The sequence below is a fragment of the Macrotis lagotis genome, chromosome 1, assembly GCF_037893015.1.
Source record: "Macrotis lagotis isolate mMagLag1 chromosome 1, bilby.v1.9.chrom.fasta, whole genome shotgun sequence".
In the NCBI taxonomy this organism is placed as follows: Eukaryota; Metazoa; Chordata; class Mammalia; order Peramelemorphia; family Peramelidae; genus Macrotis; species Macrotis lagotis.
In genome coordinates this window covers 120,184,502-120,201,868 of record NC_133658.1, presented here as the reverse complement: position 1 = coordinate 120,201,868, position 17,367 = coordinate 120,184,502, and the positions used below count along the sequence as shown (strand labels likewise).

The window sequence follows — 17,367 nt, the reverse complement described above, 5'->3', positions numbered from 1 at the left end:
AATTTGTGATAATTAAACGCACAAGCTAGGAGTGACAGGCAGAAATGAACTTAAGACTGTTGCAGATCATCCACAAAGCAGGTAATTTAAACTTGAATAATTGAGAATTTGTTCTAATTGAACATATTAACAACAAATTATGCATATTCTACTATTTGAGAAATTATATTATGAATAACAAGATAATGTAAACAAAAAATTTATTGAAGACTGCACAAATGACTGTGAATTTAATCTATCTTTGCTAAATAGGATGAATATATATATATATATGATTCACACATCCACATAAACATATATATGCACACATTGCATATATAGATTTATAAATAGGGTGGATGATTTGAATGGTGTAGGGAATTTCCAGTTTGATTCAATGAAATATTTTTGGTCTTATAGGACCCAAGTTAAAATCCTAGTTCTACCATTTACTACCTTTGATCCTGAGCTTTATTCCTTTGGATCCTAGTGTCTTCATCTGAAAAACAGAGGTTGGACTAAGGGACCTATGAATTGACATCCTATGATATGACAATGCCTATCAGCAATTCTTTTGAAATTAAGTCTTAGTTGCTCAGAGAAACCAATCCATGTCAAAGGTGGGAATTTCTGGGCTTCTTGACTTATAGCTGCTCTCTATCCACTACATCACCCTGTCTTTTACAGTTTTAAAAATTATTTAAATATCAGTACCACTTGCGTGTACAATAATATCCACCAGATATTTAAAATGGACAAAAGTCCCCTTGTTCTATGAAAGATTGATAGTAAGACATGGATAGTAGTATCTACATTGTTGGAAGAAGAATCAGTCACAAGTGACTGGAGAACCCACATCTATGAAATAAATTATTCTAAGCATCAAAATTTGTTAATATTCAAAATGGAATATGCAATCATAAAGGCATTGTCCATTGATATGCTAAAATGTTTGAAATTTTAGCTTGTGAATGTATTATGTTCAATGTATAGTTCATACAAAACAGAAAAACCTTCCTCTGAATTCTGTCTCTGAATCTTCCAATGAATCGGGCATAAGTTCCCTCCTACATCACAGTCTAGAAAGTGGAGTCACAAATATCACAAATGCTTTTTTGTAATTAAAGTTTTATTTTCCCCTAATTACATGTAAAAACAATTTTTAACATTTTTTAAAGTTTTGAGTTCTACATAATATTCCTCCTTCTCTCCCCCCTTCCTACTCCCTGAAACATTAAGCAATCTGCTATAGATTAAACACACATCACGTACACTTTTAAAATTAAACTACAACTCCATTCTTCCCTCCTCAAATCAAAAAAGAAGAAAAATAGGAAGTCCACTTCAGTAAACTTCAGCTGGTTGTATTTCACTACCCCTATGTGCTCTTTTGGAAGAGTTTTGGATGGAAAAAGATTCATTAAAAATCAATATTTTCAAGGGGAGAAAGAGGTAGGGAAAAAAGGTTGACAGTTCTCTCTCTTCATGCTCTTTTATCACACATAACACAGTTCTTCAGGTCACTTAACCTCTCTCTCTGAGCCTCAGGTCCCTTCTCTATTAAATGATAAAATTGGACTAATGACCATGAAGGTGTCTTTCAGTTCTAAATCTATGATCTTCAGTAAAATTTGCTTTATGCAAAAATTACACAGTTTTTAGTCAAGAAAGCTTTTTCATTTTAAGGGTTATTCTCCCCCAGCCCTTCAACTCACACCCTACAACTCCCTTCCCAAAAGTTATATGCCTACATATAATGTAGGGAAAATGTATTCTATCCAACCTTCAGATGAGACTTTAAAAATGACACCAAAAATGAATATATTCTACTTAACATATAAAATTTAAGCCAACTAGTTTAGTAATCAATAACAGTAAATCTATTTTCTGTAGCATTTAAGGAAAACAAATACCCCAAATTCTACTAAAGTGATTGAGTAACACACCATATTTAGATGTACATACATGATTTTTAAAAATATGACCAAAAGTATTTTTAAAAATAATAATTTAAACATTTTAAAAGTGCATACATTGCACCCACTCACAGAATCTCAGCTCGGGACCTCCTTAGTCCAACCCTTGCCCAGAAACCTATCCCATTTATAATATCTTCAACATGTAGTCATTTAGCCTCTACTTGATAAGAGACATTTAGAAAATGGACAGTTATTACACTTTTGCACAGTTCTAATTGTTTAGAAATTTTTTTCCTTACATCACAACTAAATTTTCCCTCTGGGGTGCAATAAGAACAAGGTTCATTTCTCTTCCAGGAAAGTGTCTTTCAAATCTTTAAAGATAGTCATCATGTTTCCCCTTTCCCTCCTCCTCCTCCTCCTCCTTCTCCTCCTCCACTGTTTCTTCTTCTCCAGGGTAAACACTTCTAGTTCCTTCAACTTATGTTTCTTATGACATGTTCTTTACAGCTTCTTCATTCTGGTTCTAAATATACTTCCTCCAGATGTCCAATATTCTTCCTAAAATGTGAAGCCCAGCCAAAGTATAATACTCTAGGTGTGATCTGACCATGGCATGGAATACTGCTCTTAATTTCCACATTCTGGTAGAAATATCACCTTGCTTAATTCATTATGCTAACTTTTCAGATTGCCATATGGCACAGATTGCTGACTCAGAATCTCAGATTTGGAAGAATTTCCACAACTAAGCATATATTCCAAGGAGGTTAAAGGTTAAAGATCAATAGGTATCTTATACATGAAAATATTCACAGTAATATTTGTGAGCCTGTGTGTGTGTGTGTGTGTGTGTGTGTGTGTGTGTGTGTGTGTGAACAATTAATGATCTCATAATTGTGAACTCTGGTAGTCTTCTTTCAATTCTTTCTCAGCCTCTCTACAGCATTTTGTATTTTCGTGACACTACATCTCCTGGTTCTCCAGTCTGATTACTCCTTCTCTGTCTCCTTTGTTAGTTCATCATTAACATAATTGCCCCAACTCTTAATATATCCCAAAGACTCTGTCCTGAGGATCCTGCTCTTTTCTCACTACACCCTCTCATCTGGTGACCTTGCCAGATCCCATGGATTTAACTATATCTAGATGCTGTTTCCCTCAATAGGATATACACTCCTTGAAGGACAGGACTATTTCATTTCCATTATCATATTCCCCAGTATCTTATCACTGTGCTGAAGAGTGAGTGAGTGAGTGAATGAGGCAACGAGTATTTATTAAGCACTTATTATGTCTGGAATTAAAAAAAAAATAAAAAGGCAAAAACCATCTCTTCCACCAAAGAGCTCCCATTCTAATAGGGGACTAGATTAGGGGATACATAGTAGTTAAATGCTTGCTGATTAATTGAACACAGAGACTATGTAGTCTAAGTTAAACAAGAATCCTTACTACAACATGCCAATAATAACGGCCAGCCTAGTTCATTGAAGACCACTTCAAGGCAGAATAACTCTAGTTAAGAGGTTTTAATCAAAGAACTAGAATGACCCTACCAAAGGCTGTTTGGACAAGTTGTCTAAGAGCATTGCTTTATGAGCATCCTCTTCTCCTTTCACTTGGGATGTAAGATGGCCAAGATATCTCACTCAACTAATAACTTGAACTAGCAATTTTTTCAGATGACCCACTATCTAACCACACATGTCCCTCTTTTATAATTTGTGATATTGATCTTTTGAAGACAGGTGCAAGAGTCCAACCTTATGCCTCTCAAATTTCTTCTTAATAATTTGATTTGACTAAATATTCTAGCCAATGGATATCTTTTTGGATCCTAAGTATTATCCAATAGTCACTATCCCCAAACTTTGGGAGACAGACATACAGAAAGCAAAAACTGTGTGGTTTAATGGATGTTTTTCTGAACTTGGGGTGTGAATGCATTTTATTAGAATCTCTCCTTGAACACTTAGTTATGTGATCCTAGGAAAATCATGAGACCTTTCTGAGACAGAACAACTAAATCTGTAAAATGGGGATACTCTCTGTAGAATTTACTCACACTGTGGTTGAGAGGAACAAATAAGATAATTAATTCAAAGTCCATCCTAAGCTTAAATAAATTTATGTGTCAATTATTTATTATTATATCAATATTGTTCACAATCTGACCATCCTGTATTTTCAGTTTTGAATTCAATTCAATTCAATAATTGTTTAAGTGCTTCCACTGTTTTAAGGTCTGGTCCAAGTTCTCTATAATCCAATTATACTGACCTGCTCTTCCTCATGCAACATATTTCATTTTCCCTCTTTGAATTGAGATCACTCAAAGCATTTGAATTGACTATTTCCCTTGCTTGGAATATTCTGTCCCGATTCTCACACCTTTGCCTTCTTGGAATTCCTATTGTTGGTATTTTTTTCCCAAGCATCATCTTCTTTTGCATGAAGTCTTTTCTGGACCCTCAGCTGCCAGTGACTTCTCCCCAGTATTACCTTATGTCATCTAATTGTGTGTTTTGTACATATCTGTACACAAATGTCTGCTTGATTAAAAAGTAAAGTTCTTTGAGTTATTGTTGTAATTGTCTTTGAACCCTCAGCCCCTAGGACCAGGTTCTGGAACACAGTAGGCATTTCATGAATGCTTATGGTTTGATTTCTTTTAGAGATGGTGAGTGAAGACACATCTTAGAATCAAAACTGTACCTGAAAATTTTCATTTAAAATTTTTTGCAAGATTTCAGTTCTCACCAAGTTCTAAAAATAGATGATTTTTAAAACATGTACTTCCACCCCAAACTGTTTTAGAAAACAAAGGTGTTTTTTTAAATTAATCATAGATTTACAAAGTTTATGTTTTTATAGGTCACAACTGATTATCAAAATTTTCACTTAATTGACTAATTCTTTGTTTAGGAGGAACAAAGTCTAAAATATCTTTCAAAAATATTTACATACTTTTGTATAGAGAGCACTAGAAAATTCAGTGTGTTTACATGTGTGGCTATATCAGTTGAAGTGGTATATATTCTATCTGGAAAGATCAATAGATTTCGAGTTTTAGTTTCTCCTTTAAAAAACGTGGTGAGATATTAACAGTTAAAAAGTAGTTCTAGCTGCAGAACTCACTGCACGAAGGCACATGAACTACTGAAGTTCTGAGGATAAATATTTCTGACTTTTCTATTTCACCTTTTCAAGTGACTGCCTCTCAAGCATGTTTTATATAAAATTGAACTTACTTTTATAGACCCATTAATTAATATCAGATCAAGGTAAGGTGTACTTTGCCCCTAACAAGCAGTTTTATATTCTTTCAGGTAAGTGTTAAATGTTGTTCAGAAAGATTATGGCACTAACCTTAATCCATTAAATTTTCTCTATTCCACCTTTATCTTCTGGACATCCTCAAAATAAACAAAATTTAATTTACAAGGAAATGTATTCAATAACTATATACTTAACTGGATAAATTTTCAAATTAGATGGTTGGATGTTTTTGTTACTGTTAGATTGACTCTAAGTATTGCTTTATTGATTCATTCATTCATTTGAATTGTTGGTGTTTGTTTTTGGCGTTCTTTCTTAAAAAATGAACTTATTTTGTCTGAAATCTAAACTGTTTCGAATTTCTTGCTCACAATTTCTTCCCAGGTGTAAATGTCCGACTTTATTCCGCGCACTTGTTAATTAAATAGCTATTGAAGAATTGTATTTACAACTGATTTAGGCACCAATTTTTGTCTTGTAGCATTACAAACTTATGTTCAATGCGTATCTTTATTACTTTCATGATTTCTTTATCTCTGCGGTTCAAATTAATACGTGTCAGTGATTAAAGAAATCTTCAAAGTTAATTCAATTTGCCAAAGTGAGCAGCGATTCTTTCATTTTCATAAATTGTAAAAGCGGGATTCTTGACGAATTGTAGAAGCGCCTATCTGAAGAATAGGCATGCTCTTACGGAGGTGCCCTATTGCTTTACTCCAAAAGGATCATTTTTAGTTTTTTTAAAGTCAGATCTCATTAGATAGAGAATTGTGCAGTGCCTCAAATTCTTTCCTTCCTCAAATTAGTTTTCTAAAGCAAGGCTTTTTAAATTGAGTTTCATGAACTTGTTTTAAGAAAAAAAAATTTGGTAACAGTATAATTGATCGTCTTGGTAATTCCGAGCACTTTATTTTATGCTTTTAAAAAGCTCTTCTTTCTCGAGTGTGACTCAGTGAGCCTCGAGAGCTTCGGAGCAGGCCACCGGCAGATTTCGTTGCGGGTTCAAAGCCGGGGAATCCCGCGTATCTGGTAGTGTGAATGGATGCCTGGGTTAAACCAGAACGGGAGAAGCTCCTCTCCCCCGCGATCAGGGGCGTGCAACAGGCTGCCAGCCCCTTGCGTCCGCCCGGTCCTTCGGGGCAGCATTTGCACCCACAGCCAGCCCCGGATCCCCCCACGCGGGCCAGTTTCAGGGTTAACGCCTGGGGCTGGGGCTGGGGGGCAGGCAAGGGGAGGGGTGCCTCCCACCCCGGTCCGCGGGGCGCCCCGGTCCCCCTCCTCTTCTGGGGTCCTCCTCGCCCTCCCGGCACGGGCACGGGGCGGGGGCCCGGCGGACCCCGGCGGCTGTTCGGCCGAGTCTCTGGAGTCAGAGAGCAGCACGTGCCGTGCGTGGGGGCCGCAGGCCTCAGCATCCTCGGGGACTGGTGGGGACCCTGCCCGCCGGGGTTCCACTTGCCTGCCCCGCCCGAGCCCCCGGAACCCGGGCTCGCCCCCCGGCCTCCGGGGCACCCTGGCTGTGGGGTCTGGGAGACCCGGGCACCTCGCCCCAGCCCCGTCCAGCCAGCCCGCAGTGGCCACGTCGGCTCCCGTCCCCGCCCGGGGCTGCATTGTGGGGAGCCAAGGTGGGCTCCGAGCACCCCCTCCTGCAGGCCCGCGGTCCGGGCCCGGGCCCCGCAGAGGGGGAAGCCGGCGGAGGCGTCCAGGAGGCCCCCCCGGGCGGTCATGTCCCCCCGCAGGGCGGCCCAGATGGGCGCCTAAAGACGAGGAATCGGGGCGCGGGCTCCCCGGCTGCCCCGGAGGGGGGCAGGACAAGCAGCGCCGCAGGGGGCCCCAAGGTCTCCCGGGGGCCGGCAGCAGTGCCGCCCGGGGGGGGGTCCTCGGAGGCAGGTGCCCGGCTCCCCGCGTGTGTGCGGAGGCTCCCGCGCGTGTCTCTCCACACTGAAGTCCGCGTCCGACCCACTCCACGGAGAAGCCGCGACCCCCTTCCTGGAGGCGGAGCCCCCGGCCGGGCCTGCTGTCCCCGGGGTGGAGGGGGCGTCGGGCGGGGGGGGGGGGGGGGCGTCGCTGCTGCGGCCGCTTCAGGTGTGGCTGCAGCCGCAGGTGAACCGCCGCGATCTCCTCCTCCGCCGCCGTCGCTGAACCTCCGGGGCCTCTCGGGAGCGTCCTGGCCCTGGCCTGCCCCGGCCTGGCTTGGCCCGTGGGATGGGCGGGATGGCAGGGAGAGAAAGGACCAAGAGCCGGGCAAGAAGGCGAGGCGGCCCTGACCGCCTCCTCCCCCCCCCCCCCCCCCCCCCCCCCCCCCGCAGCCCAGAGATCGGGTTTAAGAATGAAGGATGACTGGGATGTTCTCAAGCAGTCACTGACTTGGGGTGATGATGGGACTGGGCTGGGAGGACCCGACCCGGATCCGCAAAGGAGATTGCGGTTTGAAGGATTAGATCCCGGAGAATAAGAAAGCCGGGCTCCTTCCCCAGGCCACAAGGCCCTTGGGGTGGGGGGATGGGGAGGAGAAACTTTCTTCTAAAGCTGGCAACACGCGGCGTTCTTGAGCTTTCTCACAGAAATAAAGAATAGGAAAAGTTGGTCATTTCGCAGCAAACTTCTTTTCCCTTCCGCTCTTCTGGGAAGCGCCTCAACTTCGCGACTTCTCACTGTGAATTTTTCTCCTGCCTCCTCACTCTGACCTGTAGACACATTTTGCCAAGGTCTCTGCTTCTTGATTTGCGTTTTTTTTGGGGGGGGGGAGCGGTAAGCCCCTATGACCCCCCCCATCTCACAAAATAATGAGATTGTTCTTTCTGCTTTCCTGCTTTGTAAGCTGGGGCTCTAAAACTAAGTGTACCCCTCTATCTTCCCTAAGTTCAGTGGCCAAGTGAAGCGGAAATCGTTGGAATCACTTGGTTGGGGTGCTTACTGTTGTTTTAAAGCGAAACAAAACCCAGGCAACACGTGTAGAATCCACTTTTAAACTTGAATAAAGATCTTTTGTTTCAGACCTTACTCCTTTGCCCTTGTTGGGATTTGGGGATTTAGAGTAATCACTAATGGGAAGAAACCGCCTATTTCGACCCCATAACTCAGAGAAGCCCTTTGGATGGCGAAGTAAAAAAAAAAAATTAAAAAATGGATCGTTTTCTGTTGTTTTGTTCGTTTTCTCTCTCTCTCTCTCTCTCTCTCTCTCTCTCTCTCTCTCTCTCTCTCTCTCTCTCCATAATAAAGGGAAATTCGTTGTTCCATTTCTCAACCCCCTTTCCTTCCTTTTCTTTTCAATATATTTATGTGGAGAAATCAAAAGCAGACTACAGGCTCCAAAGCAAAACGGCCTGCTTTGGGGATTCTTATTACTGGTCCCTGCCTTATTTTCAAAGATGTTGCCATCCTGTTCTACAGGCCTGTTTCAAGTTGTGAAGTCTGTTGAGGACCACACAGATGAGAACTACTGACCAAAAAAAAAAAAAAAGCTTGTTTCAGGGCAAAGGACTCCCCATTCCCTCCCTCCCCACCTTCCTGGCAAACTGTAAGAGGATTGTTTGCCCTTGCGAATTGGGAGCCCAGAATCCGGGAACCCAGAGAAGAGCAACACCGAGGAGTGCTTCATTAGTTTGAATTTTATTATTGGGGAATAATGTAGATAAAGGGGAGGGGAAGGAAACTGCCTTACATTTCAACAGGTAATTTGTGGTCTTCACATCGGACAAATCAAATTTACAGTTTTCTTTTCCTGCTATGGGACAAGCGGCCAAGACCATAACTGATAACACAGGTGCCCGAGTGCTCTCGGTTATTTTTGTAGAAATGAAGGTGCACTAAAACTCACTAGACAAAAACAGTTTTCTAAAAGAGAGAGAGATGAATCGGAACTGAGGTTTTTGTTCTGTTTTTTTTTTTCCTTGTCGGGTTTCTTTTTTTTTCTTTTTTTTGGTTTGGTTTTAGTTTTTGGTCTTTAACCCTGACCGGGACCCTCGCCTTAGTTGAGGTGTTCCCATTCAACCCGCTGTCCTCTGCCTCTTCCTCCCCTCTGATTTTACACCCTGTCTGAGCTCCCAAAACTTCGATCAGTTTTCCCCCACACCATCTGGACCTCAAGCTCCACCCCATCCTGCTTCCTTGGGACCATTGATTCTCTTTTAATAAATACACCAAAGGGTAGAAAGGGAGGAGGTAAGATAGCATTATCATAACTGGACACTTGAAAGCATCACCATTTGGGGAAGAGGAAGGGAGGTAACAGGGATTTTTTTGTTTTCCTTTTATATATATATTTATATTTATATTTATATATATGCAGTATATATCTTAAAGATTTGTTTCCTGGGTGTTAAGACGCAAGATAGGTTCAATTCAATAAACAGCAACTAAAAAGAATAACCGGTCCCCGGAACGGACCTGAATATTTACACCATTCCCACCGCTCAGCTGCGGCAGAATCCCAAACCAGAGCTGCTGGCCAGAGGAAGGGAGGGGCAGGGCGAGGCGGGGCTTTACCACTTCCACCAGATCCTGCCACTGACTTAGTCCCCGAAACGTCCAGGCTCCCAGGCCCTTATCTCGAATTCCCAGCCCGAGCAAAGCGGAGGAGTGAACTAGCGGGAGGGGTTCGCCAGCAGCCTGGGAGTAGCGTAGGAGAGGGCAGTTGGAGGGGAGTTTGTGTCTGCTATGCACTTTTGGTGGTGGTGGTGGTGCTTGGTTAGAGCAGCTGCTTACATCCTCTTCGTACTGTAGAAGCACCAGTTATTAATCCCAGGGTCCAGAGACAATAAATAAACTGATCAGGTTCAAACAGTGAGTCAGGACCCACGGTCTGGAAATCTGGGAGTAGGTAGTTGCATGGCCAGAGAGGATGGAAGGGAGATTTAGGGGCATAGCAGGAGCATAAGGGGGAACAGCAATTCCTGCCCAGCAGGTAAACAGGTGAGTGAGGTGGACAGGTGTCCCTTCTCCAAAGAGCTGCAAGTTTAAACATCCCTGTGAGGCAGGTGGCATACAGATTCAAAGGGTGAGGGGAAGAACGCTGAAGAGCACGGGGGTCTTTTTGGAACAATGAAACGTATCGTTCTGGAGAGGTCAAAGAGGAGGAACAGCAGCAGCAGCAGGGCTGGAAGGGAGGTGGTGGAATTGGCAAGTAGATTCCTGTTTCTTCTCCTCTGCTTTTCTCTCATCCGTCTCCCTCTCTTTCTCTCTCACAAGACTTGGAACCTCCAAGAGGCCTGGTCCTTATAGTCCAGACAATCAGGTGAATTGAAGTTGAGTTTCCAAGCAGAAGAGGCTGCAGTGGCCCCAGGCTCCTTGTAGTCTAGGCATTCCGAGGAGTTAAAGGCAAGCCCCGTGCTGCCATAACCCTGATGGTGATGATGGTGATGGTGGTGGTGATGACTGGAAGACTGGCTTAATGGGTGGTGAGGGTGGTGGTGGTGATGATGACTAGACATGGATGAGGGGGTCATGGGGCTAAGTTGATGCGGGTGATGGTGTGAGTGCATCGGGGCCAGGTAGGAGCTACAGTCTACACCACCGAAGTAAGAAGAGGAAGGCGCAGGGTAACCCTGGCTGTAGCCACCGCCTTGACCATAGGACATAGGATAGGAAGCAGCTGCGGCTGAAGCGGCTCCTGCGGCCACAGACCGTTGCATGCAGGATGTGTTGCTGGGTGCTGGCAAAGGCTCTGGAACGGAGACGGAGGAGGGACCTGAGCCTGGGGAGATGGAGGCCGGGCTCCAGATGGAGGAGGCAGCAGGAGTGCTCAGGGACGAAGCTGCAGCTGCTGCGGCCACCGCTGCAGGGTTTCCTCCCAGCGCTGCCGCCGCTACGGCCGCTGCAGGATTTCCAGATGAATTAGAAGCAGAACTGGAGGAGGAGGCAGAACTGGACACCGCAGGGGGTGTGAACTGGCCACTGCTTTCCGAGCCGGAGCTCTCCCGAGCAGGTGAAGACTTTTTCTTGGTGGGGCGACTTTTGGTTCCGCTTCCACTCTGTTGCTGCTGTCGGCATTTAGCTCGTCGGTTTTTGAACCATACCTAAAGAGAAGCATGGAGAATAGGAATATATTAGATCCCAGGGTTCAACACAATTTCCTCCCCCCCACCCACCCACCCACCCTCGGCCTTTCTTCATCAAGTCCTGAAAAAATATGTCATCTGTGGTTCTCAATCCACACTCATCAACCCATCCATTCTTGAGCTTCCTCTTATCACATCCAGGGCTATCCTTGCCAGCCTCCCTACCCAGGTAGCATGCCCTGCTCCTTTCCTATCACCAAACCCGCCCTTCTAATCCCCATTCCTCAACATCTGTTTCCTAATTCTTTTCTACCCCAAACTGGCAGGTGCTTCATGTACCCATTTCACAGAGCAGTGGAAGCCCAACTCAAATTCTCAATCTTCCCCCAAGGCACAGGACATCAAATCAAAGTATCATTATAAGAAACTCGAAATAGCGGACAACCCCGTTCAGGAGTGGGATTCATTCAGACTTCCAGTCTGTCTTGGAAATCGGGCAACTCTTTCTCAAAGTTCTTAATAACTTTCAGAAGCCGGTTAGCTATATACTCAAAATCCCACCACTTTCAAGTAAGAGAATAGAGGAGTGGCTAGGTAGAAAAGCAGACCATGGGATCCAATATGTGTTTTTAGAAAATTTTGTGAGGTTAGATTGGAGTTAGGAACTTGAAGAAGCCACCCAATGAGGAACCAAAGAAGGAACAGGATCACAATTCCAAACCAAGAGCAACCCCAGGAAATGCAGAAAGAAAATCTGGGTGGGATTTCGTTAGGTGTCTGCTAGAAGTTTGGAGCCCTTTACTCCAGAGTCAAACATTTCTTTCTGCTGCTGACAATACAACTCTAATTTCCTTCTCTTTTCAACACGAATGGGACTAGTGGGAAGAAAAGAAAACCACAAACACAAGGCTCTAAATCTTCTGTTATTCTCAGGTTAGCTTCAAAACCTGCTTACTTACTTCCTGGGCTAAACCAGTTTCAATAATAGAAATATAAATAAAACAAAAACAAATGTCGTTTGTGAAATTATTTTTTTCAATGGATTGTTCTGATAAGATTTAAAAAAAAAGAAAAGAAACTCCAATTGAACCAAAAGCTTAAATCCACCCAGATCTTCCTCTGCAATCTAATACAGGTGTGAGTTTTCCTTGCCCTACATACAACTTCATTTTTTTCTGTTCCAGGATCACAGGGACTGATGTAAGGGCAAAATTTAGGACCCAAAGGAAATAAGAAAGTTAGAAGGTAATATAGAATATAGAAAGACAGTCTTGGATCCTTGAAAGGAAGTTTAGCTTCCAGAATCTTCTCCTCTCCTCCAACCCAAAGGCTACTTTCAATACCAAGTAGGGAGACAGTGCTAGGAGTCGACTGAGAAAGTTCCTTTATTTTCCGCCCTCCAGGATCCTGACCCGAACCCAAGAGGAGACAACACACCTTGTTTTCCCCACCTCTGAGTCCAAATTCTAGGACAAATAATCCTGTCCCTAAAATGTATCCTTCCTACCTACCAGATTCACTCATTGCCCAGAAATTAGGTACAGTATTCTAAGCCACGGTCAGGCCAAACCCACTATAAGACAATCCGCGTCTTGACCTGAGACAAACCTTGGACTCTACACAGAGTTTTCACAACAGATCATGGAGGATCATAGGAAACAGTCCCAAACCCCCTTTCCCTTTTACCCACTCCGTCCCACTTCCTGGGTTGGGGAAATTCCAACCTGGACTCTGGACTCAGGTAAGTTGATCTTAAGGGCCACCTCCTCCCGCATGAAAATGTCGGGGTATCGAGTCTTGGCAAAAAGGGCCTCCAATACATCCAGCTGCGAACGGGTGAAGGTGGTTCGTTCTCGTCGCTGCTTCCGAGGGGTAGCTGTGCAAGGGAGACGTGGGGATTAGCGTTCTCAAGCCTGAGCCTAGACCTCAGCAACTGGCAGTGCGAGTTGACCAGGAGAACAAGAATACCAGACAGAGAATACTTTGAAGTGAGAGTAGAAGAGACTCTGCGTGGTTTGTTTTTTTTTGGGGGGGGGGGAGCAGGAAGAAAAGACAGAAAAGGAAGAAACTATTATCTATATATTGGGGAGAGGGTAGAGAAAGGGTTAGAAGACAGAAACAGCTGTTGCCAGTGTCCCTGCGCTGCCTAAAAGAGGAGGTTCGGATTCTCTTCTTTCCAAGGACCGGGACAAAATGGCCATGGGCATGAGAAAGTCAAGATTATGTGAGAACTGGCACATGCTGACGGGATATATTGGGGGACAGGAGGAAGTGGTACACGCTTGGAGAACGCTGAAGTTCCAGAAGGCATTTTATCCTTGCCCTCTTACTCTGCTCCGAAGATTAAAAAAAAAAGAGAAAAAGAGAAACTAAAATTCTCTCTCCCGTTTCTCTTTTTGCCTTAAATCATTCAGACACTAAGTCTCCATATACTTGAAACTCCTATGGGGCTAGAAGCTCTCAGATTTTTGTTTGTTTATTTTGGGGGTGGAGGACTCAAGGAAAGAAACAGATTGGAGTTAGAAAATCGAGTCCTTCTCAAAGGCGGCTTCTGGCTCAGTCACCAACTTCCCAAACAAAATGAATTAGTGCGAAGCAAGGGGCCCAGGGTCCAGAACAAGTTAAGACTGGACTTATTTCCAGTCCCGACTTATTTCTCTACTGGCGATTCATGCTCCTGGATCAACCCTCCAAAATCTAAAGCAAAGACCCCACCACCACCACCACCTTCCTCCTCCGCCAGCTGGCCATCCCATTTAGTCTGAAAATTGGAAATCAATAAAATCAATTGCTGGAGAAGTAACCCATATACTGCTCCAGAGGTTTGGAGAACATTTTATGTGTATGTTGTCTTGTATCAAGTGCTTAACATGATAGTGCATGTTCCCGGTTTCCTGCTTGTATCCCACTGCATGGCCTATGCATCCAGCTGCTAATAGAAACCACAGGAAAGCTTCACCCAAGTCCCCTGAAAGCCTGCCTTAAGTGGCATGGTATAGAGACCGATGGGCACTCTGCGGTTCTTCAAGTCCTTCAGGCCTCTGGTGCTAGAGCGGCTGGGTCTACGCTGGGAGTTGCAGAGGACCCCAAAGAAGGTGAATCTTAGCCCAGGGAGGTCAGAGTTCGGCAGTACTCACCCGGGTATCCCACCGAGGGATGCAGCAGATCCATGGCTGGCCCCGCGAGGCCCAGCCCATTCATGCCGTAGGGGGGTTGTTTGAGGTAAGACATCATGCTAACAGCCGGGTAGTGGGGCCCCGAAGGATCCAGAGGGGGCCAGTCACCGGCTGGAGATTCCCACAGCGAAGTCCCGAGTGTCTGAAGAGGCTCCGATAGGTTCGAGGGCCCAGGACCTCTGGGGGCACAAAGAAAGGAAACCCATAACTTGTGGTAATTGCGACGGTTTCAGGGTTCCCCTGCCCAGGTACTGGCCGAGCTGGCTGGTTGGGCAGTCAGTAAGAGGTGGTCCGAGGACTGTGGTGATGGGCAGGCGGCCCGCTCGGCTAGTTCCACTACTTTGAAAACTAGGCCTGGCTGCAGCGGGCAATGTTGGCTTTTACCAATAAACTTTTCTAAATTTTCTTCCACAAAAGTACTCAGAAAAAACCGGTAACTTTTGGAATTCTGGGGCCAAGGGAGAACTAAGGTGAGTAAGGGGGGAGCCTGGCCTTCAGGGTGTCGACGGGCAACGAACCAAAAATGCCAGCGTAGAAAAAGCAGGCTGGGGGAGGTGAGAGGGAGCTGCTTGCGGAGCTGGGCCTCTGGCTGCAGAAATGAGGATTCGCTCTGGGAAGGTTCGGCCTGAGGCTGTGAGGGAGTGGTTGTTGTTTCTTTCTTTTAAAAATGTTGTTTAAAGGGGCAGGGGGAGGGTGGGGGCAGGCAAGAACCCAGGCAGTGGGGGGTGGGGGGGTGTCCCAACCTTGCGGCTGGGGCCACGGCCAGGCAGGCCTTATGGAAAACCTTCAGGACATGAACAACAGCTCTTCTCCAGGGTCCTGAGGCCGGAGCCACTAGCTTCCCTGTGGCTTGTATAAAGTCCAACCGGAGCCGGTCTTTAATGTCTTCCCTGCCCCCCAGCCCCCCACCACTTCCTAGCCCGAGTCCTAGAAGAGACTTTTTTCGGGCTTCTGGCAAACTCCAAGCGGAGCTGCCCTCGCTGGGCCCAGTTCCGGACCCTGCTGCTGGCCTGACCTAGAGAGAAGGAGAAGAGATGGGGGGAGCGGCTGGGGGCGGGCCAGGATCAGAAGCTGGAGAGAGGTTTGCTGCCCTCCTTTCTGAGGAGGCTCTTGTCTCCCAGGGCAGGCCGCCTCGGAAGGTCCTAAGGGCCCTTTTATCATGCTTCTTGGCCTCTAAGCCTGAGAGAAGCTGGAACTTGCGCTCCTACCGGAGGGGCGGATGAGAAGGCCTAAAGCTTTCCGAGCTCCAGTGAGCGCTCCCGCCAGGTCCGAGCTCCGATCTAGGGCGAAATTCGGGGGCCTAGGCCTCCAGCGGCGCAAAAAGGGACGGGTGACCGGGGCCGCGACCTCTCTTTGCCACTTCCCTGGGTGTCGGGGATCTGAGGGACTCCAAGACGAGGTGTCCTTGAGACAGGAGTGAGTGGGAGGGGTCAGGGAGCCCCCAAACCGCAGCCGTCCCTCCTGGTTCGCGGGGAAGCAGCTCTGGAGGTAGAGGCGGCTTGGAGTAAGTGGGAAGGGCCGGTTAGGGCACACGGGGGGGCAATGCCAACCGGGGAGATGCGAGGTCTGGCAGAGCGCCCCCCCCAGACCCCCCCCTCCATCACGGTAGGAGGTCGAAGAGGAAAGGGTGAGGAGTCCCTGAGGGAGAGGGAGAGGGAGGCGCTGGCCAGGGAGCAGAGCCTGGAGGGGTAACAGGTTTCAAGTCAGAAAGACTTTCTCCAAACTCAGCACTGGGTCTAGGCGCCTTCGAAGGAGGCGGGGGCTCCTGAGAAGGCACGGTCGGATCTCCGGCGCGCAGCCTGGGGAGCCAGGAGAGGAGCTCCCGCCGGCCGCGTGCCTTGCCCTGCCCGGGGGCACCGGCTGCGGAGAGGTGCCGGGAGCGGGGCCTCGGCTGGGGAGGGGGCGCGCTCCCCACCTCCCCCATTCTGGCCCCGCAGCTTTCGCCTCCTTACCTGCGCCCAGCTCCTGGGACGGGCGAGCAGCTAATTCCGGCGCATGGGGGAGGAGAGCCCAGGCCTCTGGCCGCAAACCTGTAAAACCCGAGGGGACCCAGGAAGTTACTGGGGGGCAGGTCGCTCGGGCGATCGTCTCCGGGCTTTCTACCCCCTCCCCCATCTCCCTCCCCGGTTTCCCCTCTCTCTCCCTAGGTTTTTTCCTGGACGGCTCTTTAGCTTGCAACTTTATTCTGGCCAAACATCACCGCATTGTCCCAGACTTTGTGGAGGGGAATGGGGGGGGGGGGTCCAGGGGAAGCTGCTCGCGGCTGCAGCCGCACTGGAGATGAGTCAGGGAAGTCAGGGGTGGGCGGCGGGCCTTTGGGGAAAGTCTGCCGAGGCACTTGGCAAACTAAATAAATCAAGAGATTTACCTTGTCGAAGCGGCTGTGTCGCTCGGTTGTTTAGGTGATTGGAAATGTAGCCTGATGAAGATTGATCACCTTTCTACTGCCCTCCCCGAGTATGTGAACGCCAGGCAGCTGCGTAACGGGGCCCAGCCGCCAATCCCGGGCCCGGCCCTGGCTGAGTGACAGCGGGCCGGGCAATGGCAGTTCGAGCCGGGGGTTACCTCTGCGCGCCCCCGCCCCTCCCCCACCCCCTGCCTTCCTCTCCTCCTCCCCTTTCCCTTCCCCCCCACCCCCTCTCCCTCCCTTCCCTGCCTCAGCCGGCCCGGCCCTGGCGGCGCACTAACTCCCTGGCTCTCTGAAAACGCAGTACTGAGAAGACAGAGCTGCGCCTCTCGCTCCCCGGGCTCCCGCGGAGCCCCCGAGGGTCTCCCGCGCTCCCTCTCCCCAGCACCCCGGCTCTCCGCTTTGGGAGAGGCAGGAGGCGGGGGGAGGGAGGAGCGGGGGTGCTCTCACTCTTTCTGGAGCCCTCCTTCGACCTGCCCGGCTGTCCTCCTTGGAGACTTGCAAGGGCGCTTTCTGTGCGCACCGGGCGTTGGGATCCAGGAACTCGCATCTCTTTGCCCTCCCTCGCCTTTCCAAGTCAGCACTCCCGGGCAGGACCCCTGGGGCAC

At 47.4% G+C, this 17,367-nt stretch overlaps 1 protein-coding gene across 1 annotated transcript; it reads right to left on the bottom strand.

Annotated features, from left to right (window-relative positions):
* Positions 1–8,779: 8,779 nt before the first annotated feature.
* Positions 8,780–16,378, bottom strand: OTX1 (orthodenticle homeobox 1). Its single transcript, XM_074224578.1, has 4 exons — positions 16,305–16,378; positions 14,314–14,531; positions 12,901–13,052; positions 8,780–11,194 (listed from the first exon to the last, which is right to left on the bottom strand). The coding sequence occupies exons 2-4, from the start codon at positions 14,408–14,410 to the stop codon at positions 10,361–10,363; spliced, it is 1,083 nt and encodes a 360-aa protein (XP_074080679.1). The 5' UTR covers positions 14,411–14,531; positions 16,305–16,378; the 3' UTR covers positions 8,780–10,360.
* Positions 16,379–17,367: the final 989 nt, after the last annotated feature.